Below are 18,493 nucleotides of genomic sequence, written 5' to 3' on the forward strand. Positions count from 1 at the left end.
CTTCTTTGTATTTTTTCCAACTCCAGGGCATCCTTTCTATGAACTGGAGCCCAGAACTGGATATTTTGCTGGCCTTTGAAGCAGCTGATTGACACTGCATGCTGAAATTTAGTTTATGATTTACAAGTACACCCAGATCCTTCTCAACAAGTGACTCCCCCAGTGTAGCTCCCCCTAGGACATATGATGCTTGCAGGTTGTTGGTACCCAGATGCATAACTTTACATTTATCTACATTAAACTTCATTTGCCAAGTGGACGCCCAAACACTTAGTTTGTTTAAATCTGCCTGCAATTCACAAACATCTTCCATAGACTGAACATTACTACATAGCTTGGTGTCATCTGCAAAAATAGAAATAGTGCTATTAATCCCATCCTCTATCATTAATAAATAAGTTGAATAATAGTGGTCCCAGCACTGAACCCTGGGGTACACCACTTATAACTGGGGACCATTCAGAGTAGGAATCATTGACCACAACCCTCTGGATACGGTCCTTGAACCAATTCTCAATCCAATTACAAACTATACTTTCTAAACCTATAGTCCTTAATTTACCCATTAGATGTCTATGAGGGACTGTGTCAAATGCCTTTACAAAGTCCAAAAACACTAAATCCACAGCGGCCCCTCTGTCTAGGCTTCTGCTTACCTCTTCATAAAAACAGATTAGGTTAGTTTGACAACTTCTGTCCTTTGTAAAACCGTGCTGGCTGTCACTTATAATGCTATTTATTGTCACATAATCCTGTATATAGTCCCTCAATAGCCCCTCAAACATTTTCCCCACAATTGATGTTAAGCTTACTGGTCTATAATTACCTGGCGAAGACCTAGAGCCCTTTTTGAAAATAGGCACCACATTTGCCCTGCGCCAGTCCCTTGGCACCATACCACTCATGAGAGACTCTCTAAATATTATGAAGAGGGGGACAGAAATAACTGAACTAAGCTCTTTAAGAACTCTAGGGTGTAACCCATCTGGTCCCGGGGCCTTGTGTACATTTATTTTATTTAATTTAGCTTGGACCATATCTACATTCATCCAATTCAGTATATCAACTGATATATTAACAGCACTGGCATCGGCTACATCAGCTGCTCCTTCTGTTGTATATACAGAGCTAAAGAACCCATTTAGTAACTCTGCCTTCTCTTGATCCCCTGTGACCAACTCCCCATTCCCACTTTCTAAGGGTCCTACATGTTCAGACCTGGGCTTTTTTGCATTTATATGCTTGAAGAATTTTTTAGGATTTGTTTTACTATCCTTGGCCACCTGCCTTTCATTTTGTATTTTTGCTGATTTTATTACATTTTTACAGATTTTATTAAGCTCTTTATATTTTACAAAGGCTACAGCTGTACCCTCAGATTTGTATTTTTTAAATGCCCTTTTTTTGTCATGTATTGCCCCTTTCACAGAAGGTGTAAGCCATGTGGGATTTAGTTTTAGTCGTTTATACTTGTTACCTATAGGAATACATTTTGCACTATAATTACCCAAAGTAGATTTGAAAATCTCCCATTTATCATTTGTTCCATTATTTGACATTAGTTCTTCCCAGTCCATATCCTGAATTGCCGCCCTCATCCTGGGGAAATTGGCTTTCTTAAAATTAAATGTTTTTGCCCTCCCAGCCTGCGTTTGTTTTTTACAGTATAGGTAAAATATAACTATATTGTGATCACTGTTACCGAGGTTTTCACGAGCATTGACATTCCCAACAAGATCTGCATTATTAGAAATGACCAGATCCAACAGAGCTTCACCTCTAGTCGGGTCTTCCACAAACTGGCCCATAAAATTTTCCAGCAACAGGTTGAGGAAATGTCTCCCCTTTGCAGTTGAAGCCGAACCATGACACCAATTAATATCCCGGAAATTAAAATCTCCCATTATCACAACAGTACCCGCCTGTGCAGCCCGCTCCATCTGTTTATATATTTGACCTATCTCTTCAGTTATATTGGGGGGTCTATAGATTACACCAAAAGTAATTTACTCTTAGTAATGATGGCTACGTTCTAAACTTTTCTTTTAATGTATGTGGGCTAAACACTCCAAAAGAGACAGGTCTTTACTCCGCAAAATAGCATACTTTCTTTTTAGGAATCTCACTTTAGACCTCATCCATTGTGGGACCATGGTAAACACCACAGCTTCACGAGGTGTTCGCATCGCCTTCCCGTACCTTTTTTTTTTTTTTTTTTTTTTTTAATTATCCGCATCTATTTCATACCTGAAGGGGAGATTTCCTTCTAAAACTTTTTAATTGCCAACTCTCCTGTAAGGGTATGTTCACACAGGCTATTTTCAGCCGACTTTTGGGGTGTTAACAGCCCTAAAATTGGCTAAGAAATCTGAAGCAGAATGCATCCAAACATCTGCTAATATATTTCAATGGTAAAAACAGTGTTCCGTTCCCATGGGGCGTTTTTTTTTTAATTTTTTTTTTACTCTGCTGTTTTTAAAAACGGCCGCGTAAAAAACCTTGTGAAAAAGTGCATGTCACTTCTTGAGCAGTTTTTCATTGACTCAATGAAAAATGGCTGTAAATAACGCCACAAAAACCATGAGAGGCTTAAACGGCTGAAAATCTGGGGCTGCTTTCCCTTGAAAACAGCTCCGTACTTTCCGGCTTTTTTTGTTGTTTTTTTAAGCGTGTGAACATACCTCAACCTATTCTCACCAAACTCCTTCCAGGTCACTTGATTAACATCCACACTTCACGGTCATCACTTTCTGAGGGAGTTTTGATCATTGGGAGATTTCAACCTTGCTGTCAGCACTACATTAGGTGCCTCCAAAACAGAGGAGTACCTTCACTCACCCTTGAACTCTCAGATCAACCCTCTTTGGTACACCTAACTTATGTTCGCAGGCTCCATAGCCCTGTTGTAAAAGATTACACCTGCTTTCCCCCACCACTCCTACTATAGGCTGGACTATCTGTATATGCCTATCTGAAATAAAAAATAATGTGGTACGCTCCGAAATGGGTACTGGATTTGGACCATGTCCTTACTAATCTCACTATATCCTTTGACTTCCTTCCAATTAGGGCCAGGGCATTGATATTGAATCAGGACTCCGCTATTCTGTTAGAAAACCGGAATGGTGACGAACGGAAACCATTAGCGATGTTTCCGTCGCCAATAAGATCAATGGGGACTGAAAGCACAGCTTCCGTTTCACTTTCTGTTGTGGGGTTCACCCGACAGAAACCTCCGACGGGGTCCCGGAACGGAAAGCAAACGGTGATGTGAACAGGCTGAGACGCTACAAGCAGACGCACAATCTGACCAGATGCCATGGCCATAGGAGCTGTATACTAGCTATAGGCCGATATCACACTCCTGAATGCGGTTTCTAAAATGGTGGGCTAAACTTTTAATACGTAATGTTAATAGTGTTCTGGGAGGGTTAATAGGCCCGCAACAGATGGAGTTGTTTCCTGAATGAGCGTATAAGTTCAATATAACCAGAATCATCTAATTTTGCTACGCAAAACACGCAATATTTTAGAGCACGGACACCAAAAAGGGGTTTTAAAGGAGGTGCAAAAAGGCCCAATCCACCCTATCAAAGGCTCTGTACACCTTTTTGAGGGCTTTTTTTTTGTTTTTTTTGTTTTTTTCTAAATAGAACAGATAAGTAACTTCTTAATTTGTTTTTATTAACTAGTTTTTACTTTTGGAGATACAGCTGTTCTGTATTCTCTACAAAGGAAGGGCCAGTACAGTTTTTTTGATGCGGAAAACGCGAAAAAAACATCCAAAAAGGCCTCCCATTGATTTCTTGGGAAAAAGGGACATACCCTATCTTCTATCATTTACGCCTCTGACCTCCCATTGACATCAATGGGAGGCAGAGAAAGCATATTTTGTGGCGTTTTATGCCCGCGGCGCTCAATGGCTGCAGGTGAAAAACTGAGTGCAGGCAGATTTTCCTCCTGCAAAAAAACTTTCCCAGAATTCTGTTTCTTCATCCAGGCTGGCCTCCTTGGATGAAGTTTCAACCTATTTGACCGCTGCAGCAGTCACATGGGTTAAACATCATTCCAGGAGTTCGGTCTGCAGGACGTCAGAGGAAGTTTGGTGGGTTGTTTTTGGTGCAGTTTTTCGGTCGGAGTTCTCTTCGGCGCCGAAGGCAGATAAGTATGTGTGTTTATTCAGTGTATCCGCCATGTGTGAACATACCCTAAGACTGGTGAAACTATTAACCTATTGCATATTGATTTTGTTTTGTTTTTTTAGAGAGGTAATGGGGTCAAATGAAAAAGTAATTAGTGACCATGACCTAGAGCTGTTGCTGGACAGAAGTGATCTTGCGGGTAGGTAGTCTTATCAATTACAAGTTATCATCCTTGCATGTGTTTGACTTGAGGTGGCCATAGTTTATTACTTGATGTTTTTTTTTTTTTTTTTGTATTTATACACTGCTAATGTCTACCGGATGCATTGTCTCAATGAACACCCAAAACTTATCAAAACCTGCTATTAAGATGAAGTGCCATTGTTTAAAAACACTCTTTAAAAAAAACAAACAAACTTGTTCCTCTTTGTTTTTTTTTTCTTCTCTCCAGCACAAACGAAAAAGAATAACCCAACACCTAAAAAGAATGGGGTGTTTTCAGTTGTTGAAGACTCAGAAGAAATTGAAGCGTGATTTCAGCTTTTACTTTTGAAGCTTTTGGACGATAGGCCAAATATTAAAATGTGACCGTTTCCTTTTAAAGTTGGATTAGATGTATAGAGTCCTAATATGATGATGCATTTATAGATGCTCATGTTTTACCTTGGCTTTGCGTAAATGCACTTTTATCACTATAATCAAACTTCCCGTGGAAGTTTTATTTCTGTTTTGTGTTTATTTGAAAGTTGCCAATAAAGTTGTTTAACCCCTTAATGACCAGCCTATTTTAAACCTTAATGACCAAGCCATTTTTTACGTTTTTTCATCGTCTCATTCCAAGAGCTATAACCTTTTTTATTTTTGCGTCGACATAGCTGTATAAGGTCTTTTTTTTTGCGGGACAAGTTGTATTTTTTTAATAGCACCCTTTTGGGGGACATTATTTATTGATTAACTTTTTTTGGGGGGGAAATAGAAAAAAACCTTAAATTTCGCCACTCTTTTTCGCGTCTTAAATCTACGCAGTTTACCGTGTGATATAAATAACACTAACTTTATTCAGCGTGTTGTTAAGATTGCAACGATACGAAACTTGTATAGTTTTTGTATGTTTTACTACTTTTACACAGTAAACACTTTTTTTTCAAAATTATTTGTTTTTGTGTCCATATTTGAAGAGCCGTAACGTTATTTTTCCGCCGATGCGGTTGTGTGAAGGCTTTTTTTTTTTGCGGGAAGACTTGTCGTTTTTATTGGTACCATTTTGGAGTAGATGCGACTTTTTGATCACTTCTTTTATCACTTTTTTTAAGTCCGGATTCACAGAAAACAGCAATTTTTCCAGTTTTTTATTACATTTTTTTTACGCTGTTCACCGTGCGGGTTAAATATTGTAATAGCTTTATAGTCGGGGTCGTTACGGACGCGGCGATACCAAATATGTGTAACTTTTTTACTTTATTTTGTTTTTTTAATAGTAAAGCATTTTGTAAGGGGAAGCTGGGTTTTTAATTTTTTTTCTTTTTTTTTTTTTTTTTTTAAATTAACTTTAAACTTTTTTTTAACTTTTTTACTAGTTCCACTAGGACTTTAATATGCGATTCTCCGATTGCTATTATAATACACTGCAATACTTTTGTATTGCAGTGTATTACTGCCTGTCAGTTTAAAACACAGGCATCTGCTAGGTCATGCCAGAGGTATGATCTAGCAGGCGTTCGCTCCAGGCAGACCTGGGGGCCTTTGTCTCTAATGGCAGCCGGGGGCCTAATAGACACTCGGCGATCTTATCGCCGGGTGTCAGTTGGATGAGAGGGAGCTCCCTCCCTCTCTCCAAAACCACTCAGATGCGGTGCACGCTATTGTGCACCACATCGGAGTGGTTAAACGGGTGAGATCGATACTAATATCGATCTCACACGGCAGAACAGGGACGCCCTCAGCTGCCTCTGGCAGCTGAGAGCAGGGAGATTTGACGCCCCCTGCTCTGTTTACTTTATCCTGATGCAGTGCCGTAAAAAGGCATATGCATCAGAATAAAGCCAGTTAGTGGCCACAGTTAAAAGGCGTATTGGCGGTCACTAACGGGTTAATAAACATGGCTTAATGCAAGTTCTGTCTGACTGTATAAACACATTCTAGTACTAAAAGGTGTTCTGCAGAGGTGTTAGGCCTCGTTTACACAAGCGTGATATACGTCCGTGCGACGCGCGTGCTTTTCACGCGTGTCGTACAGACCTATGTAAGTCTGAGGGCATGCAGACAGTGAGTTTAGCTCAGCGTGAGTCCGCTGAAAAAATACTCACGACATGTCCGATATTTGTGCGCTGTTCGCGCATCACGCACCCATATACTCACAAACTGTGGGTATATGCTGTTGACACTATGGGCAAAATATATCCTGTAGGGGGGAGTCACTTATTTCAGACACTGAGCTATTCAGTATTTGCCTCCTACGACCCTAAGCTGACACTTCTGCTGATAGCAGCAGAGTCTCTAAAAGAAAAAAATGTATCCTTGGTAATTATGAACTTGGGGCACATGGTCTCCCTGCATTCCTTTCTCGGTGGTCCACTGTTGTCCAACCTGCCTATGATGACAAACGGGACAAGTGTTCGCTCCTCTGTCATCCACCAGCCTAAGGGGCACATCTAACACACCCCACTAGTGTCCCCTTAGAAAAGGTGGTAACACTGAGGGGGTACTCCTGCTGGTCAGCACATTTAGGGGGGCGTGTGGGTTAAGTAGCGCTCACCCTGCTCTCAAACAGGCCTCCGCTTGTGCACTGTAGCTGTCAGCTGGACTAGCCTATTCCCTGGGGCGTTTCCTTTGGCGCATGCTCCACTTTCCCTGGCACTTTTAGGCCTGCAGCGCTATTTTACATTATAACCTGTGCCATTATCCTCTTCACTGCACAGGTGGGGGCGGGACCTTCACACGATCCATCCAATAGCGCTCCAGCTCAGCTTGCTTTTTTTCATACCCTGTATTGGGGAATTGGGTCTATCTCCTGACTGGCCAGTCTCCACATTACCACCAGCGGGCTAATCGTGACACTGCTGTGGGTGGACCTTCAGCCCTCCCCACTGTCCACCATTTGGATGGACATTGCTGGGGACACTGGACTTTCTGTACAGAGCTGTTGATTCTTGCCTCAGGAAGGACTTCTGACATTTTTGAAGCAGGTACAACGAAGCAAGGGGTGATCCTACTTAACACAGTGCCAGTTGGCTAGGGCACCTGTAGGGATTTCCCTTTTAAACATACATTTCTCTAGCAGAGATTCAGGCAGTGCAATTCTCTAGCGGCGCTAGGTGAAGCAGCTATTCGTTCCTGAATAGTAATACACCCTGCTGTTCAGTTTGAATACTAAATTACCTTGTGGTCAATCTACTTCCTTATGAGATGCATGCCGGCCTCCTAGCCAAGTGTACGTGGCCTCTGCACCCCTCCCATCCAGTGTTGCCCACCCCTGGCATGATCTGTGTGGGTCCAGAATGGGCTGTTTCCCTTTTCTGGATGGTTTCTGGAGAATCTGGCGAACATCACTCCAGTCCATTCTAGGTGGCATGTCTTCCCGCCCCAGACTCTTGTTCCGCACGTCCATGTCTTGTGGCTTCCTCATCTAGAGGTTTTGTCTGACTAAATTATCTGATGAAGTTGGTAAGGGTTCTACCCCTCTTCCCACCTCTGATGTATTTATTAGAGTGGTCCATGACACTCTGTCACCACATACCTGGATGAAAGCCATCTTGTTATCCCTGGAGGGAGACTTGATTAGGATATCAAGATCACTCGACAATGAGTTCAGTTGGATCATCAACTGGTTCAAGTATTGCCTATCTCCTCAGCAGATCGTTTTTTTGTTTTTTTTTGGGGGTGTGTCGCATTAGAAGCTCTAGAGGAAGGGAAATCTTTGCAGAGTGAGCGTGTCTCTATTCTTCAGAATGGGATCTGTTCCTTACAGACTGCTGTACTAACATCACTGCCTCTACATGCGGGTTCTCGGGATCACTCGAGACTATTCCATTTGCACAGTTTCACATTCAAGGATCAGTCCTACCGGTAGAAGATCACCCACTGTAATCGCTGGGTCTGAAGTTCACCCCCCCCCCCCCTCGCTTGTCGCGGTGGTGGATCACTTCTCCAACCGTTACCAGGGGCTGCTCCTTCCAGGAAGCTGGTTTGGGCAGAAACTCACAGCGGTTTACATCCCCTGGCTTGGCAATTGGGTCTCAAAGGGTGGATCCCAGGGAGTGGTCTCTTCACCAATATGTCTTCAACCAAATATGTCTCAGATGGTTGTCTGGACATGGACTATAGTTCAATCGACAGGTCCCCTGCTTCATCTCTTGAGCTCGAGAACCGGAGGCCTGCGCCATGGATGCTCTAGTGCCGCCATGGTCCGACTTCAGTCTCCTTGATGTCTTCTCTGCCTCTCCTGCCACGGCTCCTCTGGTGCCTCAAGGCAGAAGGGATTCTGGTAGCCCCAGATTGGTCAGGAACCTCTTCCACAAGAATTTACGGTTGCTACGTTTAACTGTGGCTGTTGAAGCAGCCGTTCTGAGGGCTAGTAGTTTTTTGGAGTGTTCTCACTGCTTAAGGCTAGAAAGTCATCTTTAACCTGCATTTACCATTGTACATGGAAGACTTACCTTGGTTGGTGTGAGGATCGAAAGCTTTTCTTGCGTTTTTTTTTTTTTTGTCCAGGATGCTTTTCTTCTTTTTTACAGAGGGGTTTGGAGCCCGGTTTAGCACTCCGCTCCCTGAAAGACAGGTGTCTGCGCTTTCCATCTTGTTTGGGCGCCCGTTGGCATTTAAGACTGACCGTAAGACTTTTTTTTTTTTTTTTTATTTAATTGATTTGAATACGTGAGAGATCTTTGTTTTGAGGAGAGTCTGGGAGTTGGTGTCTCTCTCCAGTCTACATTTGACTCTTTCTTTCTTTTTTTTTTTTTTTTTTTTTTTTTTTTTAACGTTTTTTCGGCCTTCCATATGAATGAGATTATCTTGCGGTCTTTTTATCCTCCATTATTAGAGCGAATGTTCCCTCTGCAACCTGGATGTCGTTCATGCTCTCACTGCTTTCTTCTGGCAGTCTGACTCCCTCTTAATCCCCCCGGAGGGTCCAAGGAAGGGTTTTATAAGGCCACCATTGTTTGGTGATTTGAATGATTGCGAGGCTGCTTACATCCGGTGAAAGAATCCCCCTTTCCAGGTCATAGCCCACTCTCCACCAGAGCGGTTGGGTCTTCCTGGGCAGTTTGCCTTCAGGCATTTGCCATTCAATTGTGCAAGGTGTCCAGGTGGTCTTCTCAGAACTTGACAGTTGTACAACCTAGTGCATGCCTTCGCTTCTGTATCACAAGGTATTGAAAGCATCAGGACATAGTCAGCTATTCCAATTAGTTACATTGGGGGACACAGACCAGGGGACTAATGAGAGCAGGATTTTTACTACTACTTTTTAGTACTTGCCGTAAAATCCTTTTTCTTGTCCGGCTTATTGGGGGAAACTGCCCCCCCCCCCCAACCCCCCTTGATATAGTGTACACGGAAAACCTTGAAACAAACACTAAAGTTGTCTTTTTGATTCCACTTATTTTACCATGTATCTGCTTCTACTGCTTGCTGATGGACTGAATAGCTCCATGTCTGTGGGCAGCCTCCTAGTGGCAAGTGTCCTGCAATGATTCTGGACAGTATTTTACAGTGAGTACTCACAAATTCTGATGTGAATACCAAGATTTTTAAATTATTATTTTTTTTAAATCTTCTTTTAACCCCTTCCCTCTTTAGCCAGTTTTGACCTTCCTGACCGGGCCTCATTTTTCAAATCTGACATGTCACTTTATGTGGTAATAACTCCGGAATGCTTTTACTTATCCAAGCGATTCTGAGATTGTTTTCTCGTGACACATTGGACTTTAAGTTACTGGCAAAATTTGCTCGATATGTTCAGTATTTAATTGTGAAAAACACCAAAATTTAGCGAAAAATTAGCATTTTTCCCAATTTAAATGTATCTGCTTGTAAGACAGGCAGGGATACCACACAATTGTTGCTAATTAACATCCCCCATATGTCTACTTTAGATTGGCATTGTTTTTTGAACATCCTTTTATTTTTCTATGACTTCACAAGGCTTAGAACTTTAGCAGCAATTTCTCACATTTTCAAGAAAATTTCAAAAGGCCATTTTTACAGGGGCCAGTTCAGTTGTGAAGTGGTTTTGAGGGCCTTATATATTAGAAACCCCAAAAAAGTAACCCCATTTTAAAAACTTCACCCCTCAAAGTATTCAAAACAGCATTTAGAAAATGTCTTAACCCTTTACACATGTCACAGGAATTAAAGCAAAGTAGAGGTGAAATTTACAAATGTCATATTTTTTTGCAGAAATTTTTAGTACAATTTTTTTTATAACACAGAAGGTTTTACCAGAGAAATGCAACTCAATATTTGTTGCCCAGTTTCTGCAGTTTTAGGAAATATCCAACATGTGGCCCTAGTGTGCTACTGGACTGAAGCACCGGCCTCAGAAGCAAAGGAACACCTAGTGGATTTTGGGGCCTTATTTTTGTTAGAATAAATTTTAGGCACCATGTCAGGTTTGAAGGGCTCTTGCAGTGCCAAAACAGTCAAAATCCCCCAAAAGTGACCCCATCTGGGAAACTACACACCTCAAGGAAATTATCTAGGGGTACAGTGAGCATTTTGACCGCACAGTTTTTTTACAGAAATTATTGGAAGTAGGCCGTGAAAATTAAAATCAACATTTCTTCAAAGAAAATATAGGTTTAGCGATTTTTTTTCTCATTTCCACAAGGACTGAAGGAGAAAAAGCACCGTAAAATTTGTAAACCAATCTCTCCCGAGTAAAACAATACCCCACATGTAATAAACGGTTGTTTGGAGACACGGCAGGGCTGAGAAGGGAAAGAGCGCTATTTGGCTTTTGGAGCTCAAGTTTAGCAGGAATGGTTTGCGGAGGCCATGTCACATTTACAAAGCCCCTGAGGGGACAAAACAGTGGAAACCCCCCACAAGTGACCCCATTTTGGAAACTACACCCATTGAGGAAATTATCTAGGGTTATAGTGAGCGTTTTGACCCAACAGGTTTTTTGCATAAATTATTGGAAATAGGCCCTGAAAATGACAATCTAAATTTTTTCAAAGAAAATGTAGGTTTAGCTAATTTTTTCTCATTTCCACAAGGACTGAAGGAGAAAAAGCACCACAAAATTTGTAAAGCAATTTCTCCCGAGTAAAACAATGCCCCACATGTGGTAATAAACGGCTGTTTGGAGACACGGCGTGGCTTAGAAGGGAAAGAGCGCTATTTGGCTTTTGGAGATCACATTGAGCAGGAATGGTTTGCGGAGGCCATGTCACATTTGCAAAGCCCCATAGGGGAAAAAACAATGAAAACGCCCAAAAAGTGACACCATTTAGGAAACTACACCTCTTGAGGAATTCATCTAGGGGCGTAGTGAGCATTTTGACCCCACAGATGTTTCATAGAATTGATTAGAATTGGGCAGTGAAAATAAAAACAATCCTTTTTCTTCAATAAGACGTAGCTTTAGCGCAAATTTTTTCATTTTCGCAACAAATAAAGGAAAAAAAAGAACCCAACATTTGTAAAGCAATTTCTACAGAGTACGGCAATACCCCATATGTGGTCATAAACTGCTGTTTGGGCAAACGGCAGGGCTCAGAAGGGAAGGACCGCCATTTGGAGTGCAGATGTTGCTGGATTGGTTTTTGGGCACCTGTGGGCCCAAAACAGTGGAAACCCCCCAGAAGTGACCCAATTTTGGAAACTACACCCCTCAATGCATTTACCTAGGGGTGTAGTGAGCATTTTAACCCTGCAGGTGTTTTGTAGAAATTAGTGTGAACTCGATGTTGCAGAGTGAAAATGGGATTTTTTCCACAGATATGTGGACAATATGTGGTGCCCGGCTTGTGCCACCATAACAAGACAGCTCTCTAATTATTATGCTGGGTTTCCTGGTTTTAGAAACACCCTACATGTGGCCCTAATCTCTTGCCTGGACAGTCGACCAGGCTCGGGAGTGAAAGCGTACCATGTAAAATTGAGGCCTAATTTGGCGATTTACAAAGTATTGGTTCACAACTGCAGAGGCTCTGATGTGAAATAATAAAAATAAACCCCTGAGAAGTGACCCCATTTGGAAACTGCACCCCTCAAGGCATTTATTAAGGGGTGTAGTGAGCATTTTCACCCCACAGGTCTTTTCCATAAATGAATGTGCTGTGGATGGTGCAAATTAAAAATTTATATTTTTCCCTAGATATGCCATTCAGTGGCAAATATGTCGTGCCCAGCTTATGCCACTGGAGACACACACCCCAAAAATTGCTAAAAGGGTTCTCCCGGGTATGACGGTGCCATATATGTGGAAGGAAACTGCTGTTTGGGGACGCTGTAGGGTTCAGATGGGAGGAAATGCCATTTGGCTTTTGGAGCGTGGATTTTGCTTGGTAGTAGTTTTGTTTGGAGTCTTACTGGTGTTTCCGTTTATAATGTAGGGCATATGTAAGCCGGGCGGAGTATATAAGGGGCATAGTCAGGTGGTATAATAATGGGGTAAAAAAAAAAACAATAAAATAATCCATAGATGTGTGTTACGCTGTGACACAATCCTTTCCGCACAGGCCAGTGTCGCACTGATATATGGCGTCCTTTCTTATCCCCCTTTTGGTCCACACTCCGCGCCTTTGTAGTTTGGGGAATTTTGCTAGGAAGTGTTGTCCTGGTATAATACGGGTACCGTCGCTTCCAGCGGATATGTTTGGGCCCTCCCTTTCCTGGTTCCCTAATTTTAGGTCCTTGATAAATCGCCTCTTCAAACAGAAGAAATGTTCCCCTCGGGCACAACAGCATATTTTTTTATTTCCTGACTTATTGGAGCCATAACTAATTTTATTTTTCATAGACGTAGCGGTATGAGGGCTGGTTTGTTGCGGGACGAGCTGTAGTTATTATTGGTACCATTTTGGGGTACATGCAACTTTTTGATCACCTTTTATCCTATTTTTTGGGATGCCAGGTAAACAAAAAAATGCAATTCTGGCACAGCTTTTTTTGTTTTTTTTTTATACAGCGTTCACCACGCATTATAAACTACATGTTAACTTTATTCTGTGGGTCAGTACGATTCCGGCGATACCAAATTTATAGCACTTTTTTTATGTTTTACAACTTTTTGCACAATAAAATTACTTTTGTAAAAAGAATGTATTTTTTCTGTCGCCAAGTTGTGAGAACCATAACTTTTTAATTTTTTTGTCGACGGAGGTGTATGGGGGCTTGTTTTTTGCGGGACGAGCTATAGTTTTTATAGGTACCATTTTTGGATACGTGCGACTTTTTGATCACTTTTTATTCTAACATTTGTAGGGCAAAGTGACTAAAAAACAGAAACTCTGGTAACGTTTTACGTTTTTTTTACGCTGTTCACCGCGTGCAATAAATAATATAATATTTTGATACCTCAGGTCGTTACGGTCGCGGCGATACCAAATACATATGGTTTATTATTTTTCAATAATAAAGGACTTGATAAGAATAAAAGGGGGATTGTGTTTTATTTGATTACTTGAAACTTTTATTGTTTTCAAACTTTCATTATTTGCACTTTTTTTTACACTTTTTTTTATACTTTTTTTTTACACTTTTTCTCAAGTCCCACTAGGGGACTTGAAGGTCCAACGGTCAGATTTTTTTTCTAATACATTGCACTACCTATGTAGTGCAATGTATTAGATCTGTCAGTCATTCACTGACAGCAAGCCGATTAGGCTTCGCCTCCCGGCGGGGCCTAAATCTGCTTCCGTAATGGCAGAGCAGGAGACCATTGTGGCTCCTGTTGCCATAACAGCAGTCGCCAGTCCTGATTGCCTGTCAGGGCTGGCGATCTGCTAGTAACCGCTACGATGCAGCAATCGCTTTCGATTGCTGCATCGACGGGGTTAATGGCAGGGAACGGAGCTAGCTCCGGTTCCTGCCGTTACAGGTGGATGTCAGCTGTACAGTACAGCTGACTTCCACTGCTGATGACGCCGGTTCAGCTCCTGACCCGGCGCCATCTTGCCGGCAGCTACGGAAGCCGATTAGGCTCCGCCGCTGGGCGGATCTTGACCGGCTTCGGTGCTAGGCAGACCGGGAGGCCAGTATTAGGCCTCCGGTTGCCATTGCAGCCACCGGAACTCTGGCAATTTCATTACTGGGGTTCCGATGAGCCTCAAACACCTTAAGTGCAGTGATCGCGTTTGAGCGCTGCACTAAAGGGGTTAATGGCGGGGATCGACGCTAATTTCGGTCCCCGCCGTTACAGCCGGATGTCAGCTGTAAGATACAGCTGGGATCCGGTGATGATGGCACCGGCTCAGCTTCTGAGCCGGTCCCAAACATTCGGCGTACATGTACGGCAAGATGTGGGAAGTCAATGCTTTCCATGACGTACATGTACGGCAAATGTCGGGAAGGGGTTAAACCAAAGCCAGGAGAAAAATCTACAGAGTATATTAGAAAGATTTGTACCTCTTTCAATGTTTTAGAATCACTCCTATTTTTGGCTTCAAAATACTGCTGTGTAAAAGTGACCATTTGTTGCATAACCAAAAAAAGGGTACATGTCTGCTATCCTCTAGATCTGTTCTGTGGGTTGGTCTGTAAAGGACAGGCACAGTTGTCATGGCACATTAGACAGCGTCTACTTTTGAATGCTGTAATGTCTGCATGTGGCTTTTTGCTGCAGATTTTACACTTTGCATAGTTTAAGTTCTGATACCTGCTTAAGGAAAAGGCTTTGCGCTGTGATAATCACATAAAAGGGCAGATCGCCATTGCTTGTAGTTAGACCATAGATGGGCAATCGATACAAAGCACGAAAGGTATTATCCACGGTTTTCTTCTAATATGATAAATTTCAAAATCTTTTTTACTATACAATGAAGATTTGTATGTCTTTCCTTTGGAAAAAAAGGCTGTAGATGTAATTAACCTGAACTAAAACATTAGTATGAATAGTGGTAACTGTACAGGGTGTAAAGGTTGCACTTATGTGGCAGACTACGCCTGAGGCTCTATTACACAGGCAAACTATTGTTGCCCTGTGTAATCAGGCTGTTCTGCTCGCTTATGCAGCATTAAAAATCCATTGTGAGCAGCAAATCTCTGTAAACAGGGAGAAGCACTGCTGCCATGAGGAAATGTTTGGGGGACGAATGGTTGGAGTAAGGCATCATGCACATGACCGTAGCCATGTGCATGGCTGTGATATTTGTGTCGGCCAGCCATGGAGTGGCACCCATCAGTGGGCTGCAAATCGTGGGCTGTGCCCATTATTGTCTATGAGCCTAGACCGCAGGACATGGCCATTCCTTCTGCATTCCAGGCTCCTCGGCCATACACGGACCGTGGCCACCACGGTAGTCTGCATGGACCCATAGAAATGAATGGGGCTGCAATTCTCCTGTGGGTTTTCTGTGGCATGTGCAAAAGCACATTTGTTTGCATGGGGGCCTAACAAGCACTCGTCCCCATACATCCGTTCTTGTTTGCTCCTTCCACAAGGAACAATGATTGCTTATCAACGAGCTGTCTTGTTGGTCGGTGCTCATTTTCACAGCCCATAGCTGCTTGTGTAATAGTACCCTTAGATGTGTTTTCCAGGATGTCCCTCATGCAAGTGCTACAGGTTGTCCTCTTTACCTCCTTTATGGACAGGAATGGAGGTGGGAGTTTGTTTTTTTTTTTTAAAACCTTTCTGCACCTATCCTCTATTCTTCCTCTTCTTACAAAGTGTCTCTTGAATTTTATTTCTCTTACCTGGATGAACGCCTGGGCTAATCAGTGGAGTTTCCCATCTCGTCTCCCTGCGTAGTTGCGTCAGTACGCTGGTGGTGGTTTCCTGGTTATCTTTCTGACCCGCTTGGGTGAGGATATTTGCTTGGTGGTGGCTATGTTGCCGCTAAAGGAAAATCTAGTTTAAAGGTCAGTCTGATCTGTTGTTCAAATAACAAGTCTCTTACGTGCAGATAATGCCAGTCCTCAGGAAATCTCCTTTTCTAATGGAAACTGTCCTTTAAATCTGCTGAATGAAGTGGTTTAAACATTTCTTATAGCCATTACCACAGCAACAAGGGTATGTGAAATTCATGCTCTTCATTCATAAAATCCACTTTAAATTCTCATTTGACTATTTTAAAAGCTAGATCTGCCAGAGGTGCTTTTTGTTATGCCTCTTGAGAGCATAGCAGCAAACTGGTGTGAAGGAGAGCAGGTACCAGAAAGCTTCCCAGCTCATGGTTTGGAAGCCTGATGTTCACAGTGGCTCAGTGGTTAGCACTACTGCCTTGCAGCACTGGGTTCAAATCCAACCAAGGACATCTGCATGGAGTTTGTATGTTCTGCCTGTGTTTCCTCCCACACCCCAAAAAAACATACAGATAGGGAATTTAGACTGAGCCCTGATTGGGACAGTAAAAGAGGAGCTCTGTACAGCGCTGCAGGATTTGTTGGTGCTATAAGTAACAGAAATAAATAAAGGATGTTCTACCAGTGGTATCTCTGGACATAAGTTTTACACATCTGCTGCAAAAATATCCAAACACACTAGTAATGCTGCACCATTACAATGCTGTTAAATGCCTACAGTTTCTCAATTTTATTATCATAGGGAGTGTATTGAAATGACATGTGAAGTGTTAGAAAAATGACCTGCCCCCTTGATTGGCTTTGCCCATTATTATTTTAAGTATAACCTTACGAGATTGTCCATACAAGTAATTGCTGGAAGACTTTCCATGTAGAGGGACACCTGGTATGGATTTTAAGAACCAATTCACATAGCTTATTTTTGACACTTCTGCTGGGATTCTAGGGTGTTTTTTTTTTTTTTTTGGGTGTGGTGGAAGTTTATACCCATGTTCCAGAAATCTAAAAATTATTTCCTGTGATGTAATTACATATTGCACAAGTCAGTCATGAAGCAGCCAGGTGGATTTGAGACTACCTAAAATGTGTAGGGAAACTTATAGATGAAAGTTTTACACAGTTTAAGAGGCTGAGAAACATTTTGGAGTTCATTTTGGTTTAAGCCAAGACCTGTTTGTGTCTCCTAATGGTAAGGAACAATTCTGATATCCATTAATGTCTAAAGCTGGACATAGCTGTTCAATCTCCAGTATACTTCTGACTACAATAAACATGCACTTCTGACTTAGGCTTATTTCTGGCATGAACACATTAAATATCCAGCATGCCTGATCTACCTTACCCCAATGTGTGATCAGTGTAACATTGGCCAATCCTGTGGTAAGCAGACTTGTATTTCAAATGTATCGCCAGCTTAACCAGCTGCACACTATGCTGCTGCAGTAAAACTACAACTACCACATATAAATAGGGCTTTATGGATACTGCTCAGCAACGATCAAGTCTGTTTTTATGCTGTATTCACACCTCGGTAAGCAGCCCCAGACAGGAATAATGGCGCTGTATAAAAGTCAAGGGGGGGGGGGGGTAGGGGGATCTGTTGGGTGCCGGCGGCATCCGGCATAGTTCTGATTTAGCGGAACGTTAACCACAACTCAAATATGAACCTAGCTTTATACAATTATCTTTGTGCCACTGCGCCCAGTTATCTAATTTCAAAAAAGTTTTGCTATAGTCTCCAAGTTCTGTGTACTTTATTTTCCAGTATACGACCTTATAATGTGGTGACAGACCCTCTTTAAAGTGGCCTCTTGTACATGATTTGATCGGTGCTGTAATGTAGATTACAGCAGTTTTTTTTATTTAGAAAATATTTTTGACTGAGTTATGACCTATATTAGCTTTACGCTAATTACTTAATGGACAACTGGATGTGTTTTACTTTTTGACCAAGTGGGCGTTGTGGAGAGAAGTGTATGACGCTGACCAATCGGCATCATACACTTCTCCCCATTCAGTTACACCGCATATAATGATCTTATTACATCACTATGTGCAGCCACAAAAACACACAGTAACGTTACTGCAGTGTCCTGACAGTGAATATACATTACCTCCAGCCAGGACAAGATGTCTATTCAGAATCCTGTCAGGACACTTGAGTAATGTTCCTGGGTGTGTATGTGGCTGCACATAGTGATGTAATAAGATCATTATATGCTGTGTAACTGAATGGGGAGAAGTGTATGACGCTGATTGGTCAGCGTCATACACGTCTCTCCACAACACCCACTTGGTCAAAAAGTAAAACACGCCCACTTGTCCATTAAGAAAGTCATTAGCATTAAGCTAAAATAGGTCATAACTGTCAAAAGATC

At 42.1% G+C, this 18,493-nt stretch overlaps 1 protein-coding gene across 2 annotated transcripts in view; it reads left to right on the plus strand.

The window, feature by feature from the left end:
- HELLS (helicase, lymphoid specific) overlaps positions 1–4,916 on the plus strand; it is a 44,768-nt gene extending 39,852 nt beyond the window's left edge. For both annotated transcript variants that reach the window (XM_075841463.1, XM_075841464.1), the window contains exons 21-22: positions 4,265–4,341; positions 4,594–4,916. In XM_075841463.1, the coding sequence (XP_075697578.1) occupies positions 4,265–4,341; positions 4,594–4,676 (160 nt within the window). In that variant the 3' untranslated portion in view covers positions 4,677–4,916. The remainder of the gene's footprint in view (positions 1–4,264; positions 4,342–4,593) is intronic.
- Positions 4,917–18,493: the final 13,577 nt, after the last annotated feature.

The sequence above is a fragment of the Rhinoderma darwinii genome, chromosome 11 (assembly GCF_050947455.1).
Source record: "Rhinoderma darwinii isolate aRhiDar2 chromosome 11, aRhiDar2.hap1, whole genome shotgun sequence".
Lineage (NCBI taxonomy): Eukaryota > Metazoa > Chordata > Amphibia > Anura > Rhinodermatidae > Rhinoderma > Rhinoderma darwinii.